The sequence below is a fragment of the Anguilla anguilla genome, chromosome 2 (genome assembly GCF_013347855.1).
Source record: "Anguilla anguilla isolate fAngAng1 chromosome 2, fAngAng1.pri, whole genome shotgun sequence".
NCBI classification, from domain to species: domain Eukaryota; kingdom Metazoa; phylum Chordata; class Actinopteri; order Anguilliformes; family Anguillidae; genus Anguilla; species Anguilla anguilla.
Window position 1 is genome coordinate 51090986 of NC_049202.1, and position 14584 is coordinate 51105569.

Here is a 14584-nt window from a genome sequence, read left to right on the forward strand (position 1 = left end):
GTTGTTAATGTTATTTTTTCGATTTTGATGCAATGACACCTAAACAGTTCAGTGAGTGCAATTTTAGTCCATGGCTGCTATGACATGCAAATCCCTTTCTTCAGCCTGTAGCAATGCTGAGAACAATGTTATGAGGCTGCACATGTAAACAGACTTCATAACTCTATTTATAATTTTAAACATAATTACCAGTTTTTAATATTGTGCCAGTACTTCTTTCCTTCTCAGCTAAGAAGAGACTGAGTATTGTGAAGAAATGCTTGGAAAACCTATGAAATGTAAATCAATTGTGAAACTTACATTTATTATTACACTAAAATCAATAGTAGAACTCATAAAAGCCAAACATTTAAACCTTTAGATTAAGTTGCATCCAGATATTTGTGAAATCGTTCAGCTGAACAGGAGCCCCTCCTCTCTCTTCATACCAGCGCTGTCCTCTCGGTTGGCTCACCTTGTTCATGCCATTACAGCGTCTCGCTGAGAGTATTCTGCCTTTGTGTTTATCTCTGTATTAAATCTTCTCTCACCACTCCTGGTAGTTCAGCAGATGCATTCCTGCCTTGCTCCTTGAGGACCTTTAGAAGGTTTCTGCTTTTTGAAGAGGTCATATTCTACTTTGACTCCTCCTGCATTAGTCTTTGGGAAAATAAGTTTAACATACAGCAAGTTTGTGACTGTCTCCATATCCAATATCACTAATGGGCCAGGTGGCTCGGGGGAAGGTTTAAATTTAGAGAATTAATCCAAGCAAGTAGCTTTTAGTGGGGGGTATCCTATTTTAGACTCAGAAAGTTTGCCTTCAGGTTGGCTATATCATTTTTAGTGCCCACACACACACACACACACATACAATCTGGTAAACCATTGTTGTTTTGGTGCAGTGAAAATTTGTTTTGCATCTTTGGTCTATGTAAAGCCCAAATAACCAAAATAATGTGGATCAGCTGGAATTGCAGCTTGATTGTGTTCATGTCCTGTTCCTTCATTCATGTCCAGATACTGTGGTTGTTGTTGAAATAACAGTAACAGCTTGTGCAGTTTAGAGTAGGTCATGAATATGGATTTTTAAAATTCATTGCCACAGTTATTAGAATCAAACTGGATGTAAGATTAGTGAGGCACATTTGGGACTATGATCCCACTGCACTTACGACGTTCATGATTTCATCAAAGGTTGAGAATTTTTCAGCGTTAGGGAAATGCTGTTGTGCTCAGTCAATGAGCTCTACAAAGCTGTGCCGTGGGCTCATGGAGCGGTAATGGATAAACAAAGTAGGAATAATGACTGCACACAGGTTCAGCATTTTCCCCCCCCAAAGGAGAGTGGGACAGTGCTCTCTCCTTTTGTATTTTTTTTGCTTTATTCAGTCAGGTAGAAAGCCGGGAGGGTAACAGACAGAGAAGGGCCCACTGCTGAGGAAGCGCCGTGGCGGGGATCGAACCCCTGCCGGCGCGGCGGTATTGCGTACGGCTCCAGAGCCGGCCGCCCTACTGACTGCGCCACGCGTCCTGCCGCCGGTTTGGCTTCTTAAAACGATTTTTAACAGAAAATCGGAGGAGGGTAGGGGAAGGAATAATAAGAGGAAAACCTCATGCTGAAATATTGATTTTATTTAAAGCAGTAACAGAAAAGCTATGGGGAACAAAACAGGGACAATGCAAATAGCATTCCTACTGAAGATGTGCATCATGCAGGTTCTATCAGGGCATTTTATCTTTCGGGGTCTGGAAAAAATTTTGAATGGCTGATGCTCTAATTGAGGTGTCCTTTTTGACAGGCTGTTTATGTTGCCTGTGTATTCAGTAGACTATCCCTACAAATAACAACACTCAACAATCAATGATGGCCTAATTAACTGAAATGTTTTAGATGGCACTGACAAGGATTAGCTCTAATTGGACTGACAACAAATCGAAACTGACAGCATTATCTGGAGAATGATCTTTTCATGTTAGAATGCTTACCTAGTTCAGCTGCTCTTTATATTTGGGGTCCTCCAGTCAAGCTGAATCCCACCCAGGAATCTTATTGGGTTGGCTGATCATCCATGGCCTGTTTATTTAAGGGAGTTGCAGGAAAGTATAGATTTGTTTGTGTTTCTTTTAATGAAAGTAGATAATTTGACAATGTTATTTGCCTTACGTGTCCAGACACCGCCGCTTCTTGCACAGACGAGATTGATTTTTGACAAGCCCTGCACCTTCTGCAGCATTTGACCAATGTGGTGCAATCAAAAGACCCTTATGGGCTGGAAGCTGAGAGTGTGTCAAATGCTACAGTGCCACAGTGCTACAGTGTGACCACTGTGTGAGGGTCCAGCCATCTTATTAGCCCGCAAATCCAGATTCAGTTCCAAGACTTTGTTTTCCACAAGCAGCTGTTTTTTGACTTTTGTGTGTTTTAAAAAAAAAAATTTTTTTTTAAGTCATATGGTTTCCTTCGTATTCTGCTTCTGCGGTAGCTCGCGATAAGCAGTCCGAATTTGGATGAATCACGGAGCAGCAGAACTGCGTGACTCTGCCCTATGTATCACCTTCCCTTTTAATGTGCTGTAATATATGTGTTAAGCGGGAGCTCTTGGAAAGTATCTGACTGGTTCTTAGAGAACAGTCCATGCCTGTTGGGGAGCGGGGTGGATTGCCGAAAGTAGCTGCCATTTTAATTAAACTCAATGTAAGTAGTTTCTTCCATGGGGATTCTTCTGCTCAGGTGCGTCTCATCAGTCTTCCTGTGCTGGACTGTCTCCCAAGGAACCTCACAGCAAGCTGAATAGCCACTAATGAATACTGCCTGCGAACTGAACATTTAGAAAGTCCCCTGAGGATCGTGTGGAGAAGCTCAGGCAGTCCTCCTAAAGCTCTTCTCCTGGGACCTCTCATGGAATAGCTTGCCAAGGGAAATGGTTGAAACCCGATTTATTCACGCGCCACCTCTAGCAGTCCACACCCCCTCATTGGGCTCTTTGATAGTGATGTGGAGTAATTAGAAATGTAAACATATTTACTCATGTCGTCTGGCTGTGGTGGATTAGCACGAAGCCGTCCTCGGTTTGAAGACAACGGCCCAGTTTGAATTAAGTGATCCCAAGGCCTTTGGCTGTTTTCTTTCAGAGGAACCCTTTATAGACTTCTGCCTCATTTGCTGTTCAGTGAATCTATTCAGCATGCCCACACGCCAAACTGTCAGTCTGGCACACCTCTTTTACAGGGAAGCATTTGATAACTTACAGGTATTTTAATGAGATCCGGCGCCTTGCTTCTTCAGTTCCCATTTGTAAACGTAGTGCCTTTGCGGAAACAGGACGGCAGGCTATTTCTCACGTCTCCTGAGAGTTCCTATCAACCAATTCATGATGTGTGCGGAGAGCCTCATTTTCACAGGCACTGCAAGTTCATGTAAAATACTTAATACATGGCTGAATCTGAAATATTTGTCACATCGTGAAGCCCTCTCAAAGGTATATTTTTCCGAACCCGTCAAGGATCAGCACTCATTTACTTCCCATTGGAGAAGCTGTCCTTGAATCAGTACCCAGACCATGATAAATCCCAGAAGTGTACTGGAAATCAAAAGAAAAACTATATATATATATATATATATATATATATATATATATATATTCGCTGTTCAAAATTAGCATGTGCATCTGAGATTGTTGTTTGTTAATTGCAATTGTGCAATGTAGTAGTTTATAACAACAGTGGATGCAGGTCAGAGAGAGCAATGACAGAGAGCCCACACATCTCTCTGGTACATTCTGTTATAAAATACATGACAGCAACACTGTCCCTTCTGTGTCACCTCATGTTTGATGGATTTGCCAGAGGTAAGCTGAATGATCATATGCTGTGAAAATGAGCATATCAATTACTTCTTTGGCAGCCATATTGGATGTGGCCCTTCATTATACAACATATGTTGTCTGAGCAGAATCAGTATTTTTAAAAATGCTCTTGGGTGTATTCTCATTTTTTGTTGGCATTTTTTCAGTAGTATTGATGGAGACATCTATATATGCTTGACTCTCTATATGTCCTTTTTTCAGGGAAAGAAGTGGAGGCTTTAGACTTTAGTTTAGTGAATGTTTTTCTTGTCCACCTGAGATGAGAAAGATAACTCGATTGCTCTTTCCTCTGCAGTATGTGGCTGGAAAATTGTGTCTGAGCACTGGAGTGTGACAGTAATTTGCTGCTTGTCTTCTAGGGAGAACGAGGTGTTGAAAGTCCAGCTGAAGAAATACGTGGGCGCCGTCCAGATGCTGAAGAGAGAGGGCGGCCAGAGCAATGATGGTAAGAGGCACACCTGGCCACCAGAAACGCTCAGACAGACACAGATATCATGCTCAACTCTTGAAAATGCTAACAGCAGACTGTGCTCAGATGCTGAGGTGTTGAGTGTCTGAGTTACAATTCCAAGGTTTTTTTTTTTCTTTTTTTTTTAAATTTTACACACAACGTGGTGCTAAACATGTCAAATTCGACCTTATTCGGAATGTACAATTATTTGCAACTGCATCTGCGTTCCCCACTGCGATGAAAAGCGGACCCCTAAGTAGGGCTGGGTGATAAACCATATCAATGATTAATATTTTTTTTAAGTATAATAACAATCATCGCTACCATGTGTCCTATCGACTTTCTTTCATCTTTTTTGCTTTCATCATGCCTGATGCAATAGTAAACATCCAGTCTTCAGAGGCCATGCACTCCTCTCTGTTATAGCACTCCTCTCTATTGGGTTGTTGATATGACATCCACTCAGCAGCAAGGCCTTGCAGCTTGCATATGATTGACAAAAACACCTCAGATGATCACATGGAAGCTGCACAACCTGCTGCTGATTGGCTCTCTTATCAACTTTCAGTAGGTATCAGTGGTGATGTTTTTTCTGGAAGCAGTTCATGTGACCTCTGAAGATTGGATGGGTGCATCAGGTATGATTAAAGCAAAAGGAAAACAACAAAGAACAAACAAAAGAAAGCTGATGCACCACATGGTGGTGATGATAGTCATCATGCTTAAATAAAAATTCCATAATTGCCAGTATGGTTCATTGCCCCGCTCTAACCCTGAACAACTGAACCCTCCCATACCCGGGGTGACACAGTCGCCCGTTTAGCGTGGGCACTGGCACGGTCTGGATTTGATCTGTGACCACGGGGCCCGTCCCTGCATCACAGCACGGTGCCTTAACCGAACGAGCCACCTCAGCAGCTGTCACTGTGCTCAGCGTGTGGGCTGCTGCATGGCAGGCATAGGGAAGTCATGTTTTCTGATTGGGTTTGGTGCATGCTTGTGTATTGCAAGCAATTTTTGTATGCTGTTGGTTCGTACATTAGGAGAAGGAAAGACCCCCTTTTTCAACAAGGAAGAAAATATGGAACATAGAGGGTATTCGGATAAGGTTACTTAATCAAAGCCAAACTGAAGTAATGAGGCAGATTTCTGTGGAAAAAAGAACATATTGAATTATGTTTAAAAATTGCGGTGGACTGCTTGTGTACTCCTCCTGCCCTGGCTGTACTGATGCTGTAATGCAGTTATAAGACCAGCCCCCCGGCTGCGTGGACAACAATGCTTCATCTTCCTTTGCTGTGAGTGCCGAGTTCCAGTCTCCGCCATTCTGAACCAGGGGCTCACAGAAGGGTGCTGGGGAAGGTTCCGGAAGAAACGAGGCACAGTGTAGCCAGCGGTCTCTGTGGGAATCCAGTAGTGCAGAACCCTAACAAATGCAGTGTGTGAGACATGTACGCAGATATGTAAAACTTATTGGAAGGGTGAGGTATGCATTTTCAAAGCCATGATGTGTTTTCTGATCGTGTTTGTACAGTGAGCTTTTTCAAATTTAATCAGTGTTTTCCTGTTTATCGGCAGACTGAACAAGTGAAAGCATTTCACAGTAATTTAGCTAGAAATGATCTCATTAAGTGTGATAATCCTGCATGTCATGCAGAAGTGTGTAAATGAGCCTGTGGAAAAATGAGGGTACGAATTTTAAATTCCAATGAAATTTGGAATGAAAGGAAATTATCCACTTTGCGGTGGCAAGGGTAGGCAATTCTGTGTTGGTGATTGTAAGTGCATGTTACTGATCGTCTTTGCCGTTGGGGTAGAATCCTGGGTGCCTGTGCCAGTGTAAACAGACGGGCGTGTTGGAGCCTGTAGGCTGGTGGGGTATGTATATGAGTGTGAATATCAGTGCCTGTCAGCTGGCAGATGCCAAACACATCTGCAGTGCGCCATTGTTTGTTCACCTGCGCACTTATGTAAGCACAACCCACCTCTCGTGTTTGCGGAATACATCAGATAGCATGGGACAGTCACGCCGGGGCCCGGGTCCCTTCGGTAGATTAGATAAGCAGGCACCGCCGCAGCGTTTAGTGGTGTTTCTGCTGCTGCGGCAATTGTGTCATCAAGATCTTTATCAGCACCGCCGCTGATAGCTTATGAGAAATAAGTCCCAGGTGGATCGCTAATAAAGCCTGTTTACACCGCAACATTATGAATTGCCCTCAACACCGGAACTTGCTGGAAGTCTGGAGAACCGCGGTGTTTAAAGCCAAAGTGCTTAATTTACCAATGTGGTGCTTGTTCTGTTTTATTCGGCTTAAACTGCAGAGGAATGTAGCGGCTCTGAAATCCGAGCAGAAAAAAATGCTTGTATGTGATTGGCTGCCTGTGTACCGGAGTACTCGACTTTAATGTTGACTTGCGCGAGAAAAGGATGGCAGACCCGCAGGAAATTGATCTGCTCTCACACATCAAGTTCTGATTTCTGAAACTGTCATCAAAATGTTTACAGATCGCTGAAAGCCTTTTCAGACTTCGCTAATCCCGTTCCGCTACAGACGCAATTGAGGCTTGTCTTTGGTTAAAAAAAAAAAAACTCTGACACATTGAGAACAGCTTAAGAAGTCAAACTGTTTTCAGATTGTTTTTATCTAGCGTCGTTCCTTTGTCATGTGTTCTTTCTTTCTCGGCTGCTAATGGCTCTGTTAGGTTTCCCGTTTCTGGGCCAATGCAGGAACAGGCAGGTGAGCCATTAGAGACTCTGCATCTCCCCCCGGTGGAGTGCTGTGAGTTATGGGAAGATGCCCTTTAGACTGCACTGAGAAAGTAAAACAAACAAGCGGTAATAATAGCAGCCAAGAGGCTGACCGAGCGTGACCGAGTGCCCTGCCGTTCCGGAGATCGTTTTAACGGCCAAAGCGGCCCCCAAGTAGCGGTAATTTCTCACTCGCCACCAATTAAGAATAAGCGATGTCATTTCCTGGGGAATGTGTTAACCCTGAACCTGACGAACTGGACCACCTCCCATTTGTCTATGATAAAGTAGACCCGCGCAATGTATTGTCTTGTTCCTTTAAGGCTGTATCTTTGCTGAGCAGAAAATGGATGTCTGGAGGCCTGGGCTCAGGAATAAGTTGGACGGGGCGCTAGCCCTGGCAGCGCTAGCCCTGGGGTCAGGGAGAGGTCAGCCTGCCAGTTGATGATGCTGCTGGCTGTGTGATGCCAAGGAAAATGCTGACGAAGTTGAGGAAAAAACTAGAGATACAGGAATAACAATGAGTGTGAAGGGTGGGGTATTTGGGTGGCAGCATTTGTTAGTGAATTAATGGTGCTGGTGCAATTTGCAGTGTTCTGTTTATAACTGTCCATATAAGTGTTTAAGGACTCCTGAGAAATGAAAAGATTGATGTTGATTAATGATTAAATTGCTCATGTTACGCTATGAGGTCACTTACACTATGATGAATCATGACTGTGTGAATGACTGCTTGTGCTGTGTGAAATGGCAGACTGCAGATTTGACACCAGACATTAGCTGTGGATTATGGTATCAAAGTTCACTTTTTTGGGTTTTCAGAAAGTGTGGAAAATGGAACATGGATGACTGGGTTGGATGACAAAGTTGTTGACTTGATCAGTCACTTTCCAAAGAGCTAGTGTTTCTGTACTGTGTGAAGATGTGAGATAAGCAGATCATTTGGGTTCTCTCGTCTCCTGATTTTTATTGAAGATTTGCAGAAAGATTGTATGGCCAATGATCACCCCTGTGTGTGAATCAATTTAAAGTAGTAAAACAGTCAGTCAGGTTACTACTATTTCTTGGCTGTTCCGTGTTAATATTATTAAGAGTACTGTGGGATGGGTTATTCCATTGTATGAACTGGTCCCTGACTTAGTAAATATTTTTCTCTTACTTTTCTGTTTTATATCAGTGCTCTGATGTGTGTCACCTTGCTTCTGTGTGAAAATGTGCCGCTGAACAAAATCACAATGAGTCAGCTCTGTGAAGTTCAGAGATTTGATAACAAGTACTTGCTTTTGTACTTTGTTTCTGTCAGACTCTGTTCTGTCCAATTATTTCCAAGACCTGTATTTTGATAGAACAGAGCATCTAAATTGTCAGTATACCCTGGTGATATTCATTGTGGGTGTGCTTTGTTTTCAGATTATTTTTCATTTTTTTTGTGTGTGGGTAAGTTAATCCCTTTATCACCTCTGTAATATGCAGGAGATGAGGTTTCTGTTAGAGGCAAGAGGCTTGAGTGTTTTGAGAATCAGAAGAGCACAGCCCTTGGTTGGATGAGATAATAGATTTCACAGGGGCTGGAGCCCTTTGGATGTTTTTGGAGAGTGGACTCTGATCAAGTTCAAATTTGCTTTATTAGTAAGTCAGACCTGCGGTGTAACTGGGTGACTTCCGAAATAAGACAAAATGTTTAATAAGCTTAATAAGCATAATTCAGAACTGACTAGAAGGTATTTGATTTCTTAAAGGACAATATCTTATCAAACATTTCTGCATTGCTCACTACCCGCTGCTTGATAAGTGAAACCGCTTGATTCAAGGGGATGCCCTATTTATTGAAACTGGGTGGTTTAACGGTAGCTATGGCTTTAAATACAGCAGATATGTGGAAATGAAGTCAAAATGCACTAGTTTTGAAAGACTGTAAGCTAACCAGGCTGTATCAAAAGTTGTTATATACGGTAAAGGCTAGTTCAGTTAGCCTGACACATGTCGACTACTAAAGTACAACAATTGCAATTCTGCAGTGCAAAATGCAATCCTGTTTATTATTTAAATAGTACATCTAAGCTATGTTGGCTATGCTATGTTCCAGTGGCCACTAATGAACCTGCAGCATGTGTCGCTATGGCCTTGGGTGCGGAGTAGCAAAGTCAAAATGGCTGCATTTTGCTGAAGCCCTGCTGTTTTGTTTTTGGATGTGGCTGTTAGTTGTGCACTTCCAGGGTGTGACCTTTAAGATTCTTTTTCTTTTTGATGACTGTTGCATAACAATAGGTTATTTAACTTTGCCAATAAACAGATCAGCACTGTTAAATCATGTAACTTGGCTACAGTTTTAAATCCATGGAATGGAATAACAATTAAATAAAACAACTGCTTGATTCTGACTGGAGGAAAAAATATGATCTCCCCTTTGACCCTGTGACCTTTGATGCAGAACATGGAGCGTGGGACCTCAGACCACCTCCATGCCTGATGTTTATTTAGCACTGGCAGACACAGCATTCACATTTCCTTGGCTTTCTCCAAAGTTGGTTTGGTGTTAGTTGTAGTTTCCCCGCAGTCCAAAAAAAAGTTATTTCAGCTAGATCTTAAAAGTAAATCCATGATTACACACTTTAGTTTGCTAGAAAAACAAGGACTAGTCCTTCTGCACCATTTTGTGCCGCTTGTGAAATCATGATCTCCACCTTTGAATTTTACCAAAGAGATTTCTACAGTGTATGACCTCGGACAGATGTATGAGGATGCACCTCATTTCACAAGGTTAAATCTGTCCATTTTTAATAAAGTGGCAGCCACAATTCATCAGAGTTGACGAAATAGATTGCGGTGCCAGTTCAAAGTGAACGGACGTAAAAAATAGCGTTGCCTCTCCTTTGGCAGCTGTGTTTAATGAGAGAATTAAGAATATTTTTCATCAGGCCACATGAAAGGCATGAATAAATTCATGTTACAAATTCATTACACATAATCACGAGTCCCTCGTCCCCCCCCCCCCCCCCCCCCACCGCCGCCTCCACCCGACCGACGTGGCTGTGCACACACAGCTTCCGAACGCTTTGGGAAGACTCGCTGCCGGTTCTTCCAAGCTTGGTGAATTGGGCTTGTTGTGTTTGTTTTCGCTAATACCAGCCCCCAGCCGGTGGAGGGCTGAGTTTTTATTACGCAGAAGTCGCGCGTTTGCGCGGGAGGAGAGGTGTGAGGGACGGCCGAGCTTCGCGCAGGTGGGGCCAGGTGGTCTGCGATGTGGGGGCGACGGATCCAATCACCTGCGCTGCGCAGTGTTAATGAACATTTTAATCAACACCTGCTTGTTAAACAGCGTTTTAATATCTCCCCCGTTGCTGTTGTTTTCAATTACCTGAGATTGGCTCACTTTAGCCTCGAGGGGGAGGAGCAAGCGGGGCCAGGGCCGGCAGAGTTGGCTTTGACGGGCCTTTGGAATCTTCTCTCCTTAAAGGACGGCAGCGTGAGTTCTGGGGCCTGCACCTGTCGCCTCGGGCTGCCCGTGTTTTTCAGACGGTAAATAAATAACATCCCGCACCTCAGCAGGTGCTTCCATCCGTGATCTGGCCCACGAGTGCAGGCCCCCTGGGCTCCTCACAAGAACACCACCCCCCCACCACCCCCCCACCCTACGCACCCTTCTCCCTGCCTGCCGCTTGCTTAGTAATTCAGCGCTACACTCACTCAGCTAGCACGTAACCCAAACCAGCAGGGGAACAGGAGGGACCACGTCTACCCACGGAGGCAGAAAACCTTTTTAATGGATGTCGTAACTGTGTAAGTTCACTGGTGATGTAGAGGCTGAGCGAATGCACTGATTGGCCGCTCAATGATGGCTCCATTTTGAGTGGAAAGAGAGTGCACTGACTGCCGGAGACTCAAACATGCATGGTTATAATTATTTTAATCTCGTTAATGTTCCCACTGGGACAAAGTCACTGCTCCCTAGCCCACCACACCCCCTTTTTGGGGGGCGGGGAGTAATTAGAGAAGCAGATGCCTGTGTTAGGGCACTGCAGTTGAGGGATATCGTGTAGATAGGATCCAGTTTATAAGATATCACAATGTGACTTCAGTCAGCCCTGACAGGTGCCTCGGGAAGGTATCATGTGCCAGATTGACTCTATCTAATCTGCATCACTCATCAGAGGAAGTCCACGTGCCGTGGTGCTCCCCCTCTCGCCGTGCAGCCGCGAAATCAGCTCGAATTTAGCGGATAAAAAGTTGAAATTTGACACAGTAGAGGAAACTAGTCTGTCTCCCACACCACCCATACGTTCTTGCATCACCACCACTTAGTGTATTTCCTGTTTCTGTTTTTAGCTGGTCTGATATTGATATTGCGTGGGATATTGACGTTTCATGATATCATGGGAATGTGGTTTTATTTTTTCCCCAATTGGTTTTGTGATAATATTGCAGAGTGCGTCCAAACAGCCTGATTTTCTTATGATATCCTTTATTATATCCTCCATTGCGTGCCCGCCATTCTTCAGAATTCTTGCAGGATTTGAATGTGCTTATTAAACACCTCATTGCAGTTCCTATGGTCCGATGTTTACGTGGCACAAGAGTACAGTACACGTGAAAGCACTACTTAGGGACTCATGGTCATCTCTGTGTCTGGCCCTGCTGCTAGAAATGAAATGCCAATGATTAAGTTTCCTCAACAGCTGGCATGACCTGTTTTTGGTGTCTGAAGTTTGGAGTCCATTGAGCAAGGCAGTAAAATTTGTCATGTGTTTTACCAAAGGTAGGCCCAAGTGTCCCCAAAACATTACCAAATGGCTCCAAACCTCTCTAGATTGGAACATTGTGAATATCTTCTTCTTACCAGGCATCTTCCACTTCCAAAAACAAATTCTAAGGGTGGAACCTTGAAAACCACATTCTGTCTTTTTGGCTAAGCCCTGCATTTCATTCAAAAGGTTTCCTTTTGGCGAGCTTCTGCGCACAAAACCTATTCATAATAGTTGATTATCACACACACTAACACTAACAGTCAACCCACTTGGTTTTCCCTTGCTGTGCCCTCTGATCTACTTGTGCTGAACGGTCAGGGGAAGGAGAGGGAGAGAGAACCAGCTATAAGTAGCTCAGTCATTTGCATATGTAAACCGTGGACACACACACACACACACATACATACACGTGAGAAGGGAGTGCTCACTACAGTAACTCAGTTGATTGGGCTGTGTTTAGTCTGACCTCTCTTCCTAGACCTGTTCTGTATGGTAAAAACCTGCCAGGAGTTTCTTCCCTCATAGCTCACAGGGCCATAGAGGTACCCAAGCCTCCTTACCACAACAAGGTGACAGCCACAAATTAAGAACAATTAGCAATTTTTGTGTGCTTTATTTTATCACTTTTGCGGTATATATAAACACACACAGGTGACAAATTAAAGTAAAAGCCAACATAAAGGGTCTTGGTAAGGTGTTGGGCCACCACGAGCCAACAGAACAGCTTTAGTGTGCCTCGGCATCGATTATAAGTCTCTGGAACTCTACTGGAGGGGTGGAACACCATTCTTCCAAAAGATATTCCCTCATTTGCCGTTTTGATGATGGTAGTGGAGAGCGATGTTTAACACGTCGGTCCAAAAATCTTCCATAGGTGTTTAATTGGGTTGAGATCTGGTTACTACGAAGGTGATTCACATTATTTTCTTGCTCATCAAACCATTCATTGACTCAAAGTGTGATGATTCTAAGCTTTACAATGTTATATGGGTTATAGTGCTGCACCTTATGTCAATGACCAATAAAAGCAATGATAATAGACTGTTATTTTTATATGCTGGCATCTAATTTCTTGCCCATTTGGCGTTAAGGGTTTAAGCTTGTATACTGCTATAAGATTACATTGAAAAATGATAGGCTGATTGTTCCTTATTTTTGTTCTTAAAAAGAAAAAGTTAGTTTCAGTCTGAAATATGTGAGCTGTAATTAAAACTAAGATAAAATAAAAATAAAACTAAGATAAAATTAAGATAAATTAAATGTGTGTAATCAGTTTCCTGTTAGCAAATGTACTGTCACAGCTTAAGATAAAGTCCATACCTTATATTGAAAACTGAAATTAGTTTGGGCAGCTTAATTAGATTTAATGATTGCATTTTTGATCGATTTAATTATATTTTAATGTAGAACCACACTGGCCTGCTTGGTTTTGCTGCGTTTTCCTTGAATATTGAGTACAGGTAAGATGCTAGATAAGAACATTAAATTAATGTAATGTAATATGAAAGATGGCAACTGTCAATTATGGCAAATGGTTCTTTCTGAAAATGATGATTCTTGGACCAAATTGATTTACTTCTAATGTTACACCTTGTGGAAAACCTAAAATATCTCTTTTGACAAATCTGTCTCTGCCTGGTTTTAAAAGTTTCTGAGAGACCCATCACATTTGCCCTTCAGAAACCCAATTGGCCTAATCACATTTGGAAAGGATAATTGTTTTAATGACAGTGTGAATAAATGAAAAGCTCAGAATTCAGACATGTTCCAACATTCACAGCTCAGTCTTTATGATATGATGCATGGAAAAATCCCAGAAAAATCCAGAACAATGCCATGGCCTGAAAGACAGAAATCAGACAGAACCCATAGCACTGAGAACTAGCGATGTTCTTTTTTCATATCTTTGGAAAAATGTTACTTTTTAATAATTGTATTTGACGTAGTTATATTTCTTTGGCATGTCGGGTGTTGGGCTGTGTCACTGTCTCTTGAGAACGTCTTTCCAAATTCAGGCTCAGTCACGTCTCCTGACCTGGTTAGAAGCTGCTGCCAACCATCACCAAACTCATAAAAGCCTGACTATTCTTCATCTCGCACAGGAGGCATTTTGGTTTGAGGCCTGACAAAGTAATTTCCTTCCTCTTCTCAGTAAGAATGGTTTGAATTATTCTGCTTTCCGTTTTGTCTTTTTGAATTTATGCATATGACATGCAGTATGAAATCAGCAGGAGCCAGGCATTGTCAGAGCGTCTGTCAGTGCAAGTGAAACTCTTCTTATAACTTGCTCGAGTGATGAGTCTTTGGCTGCTGCTCGAGCAGGGGAAGAGACAGGGAGAGCTTTGCATAAAGGGCAGACTCTGCACCTTAACTCTCCATTTGGGTCAGTTTAACAGCCGTTTTTGGCCAATGATTTTTCTGATTGTATGACAGTGTGGCATTTGAAAACCTTTTATTCTTTACCTTCCATTCTGTGTTATTTAAGCTTTCCTAGTGTTAGCAGACCCTTGTATAAGAACCTTTCTGTCCATTTTTTTATTCTGTGTTCCATGTAATGTGGAATATAAAGTCTGCTACTCCAGTCTTTCTGTGTTTATGTTCAGAGCATGGTCAGTTCAGTGTGCTAATATCATTAAATGTGCTCATTAAACACAGCCACGAAGGCCTAGTATGAGCTTTGGTCTCTGTTTCTTGACAGCGAGGACTTTAGAACATTGACACAGTTCCTCAAAACTCTAGGCTCTTATTTTTATTCCAGCTAAAATGGCTAGAAGCCTGATTGTGTGGATGC

General features: G+C 42.7%; 1 protein-coding gene across 2 annotated transcripts in view; it reads left to right on the forward strand.

The window, feature by feature from the left end:
• The window catches only part of snx29 (sorting nexin 29), a 136584-nt gene that overhangs the window by 29256 nt on the left and 92744 nt on the right, over positions 1 to 14584 (forward strand). For both annotated transcript variants that reach the window (XM_035404532.1, XM_035404533.1), the window contains exon 14: positions 4208 to 4293. In XM_035404532.1, the coding sequence (XP_035260423.1) occupies positions 4208 to 4293 (86 nt within the window). The remainder of the gene's footprint in view (positions 1 to 4207; positions 4294 to 14584) is intronic.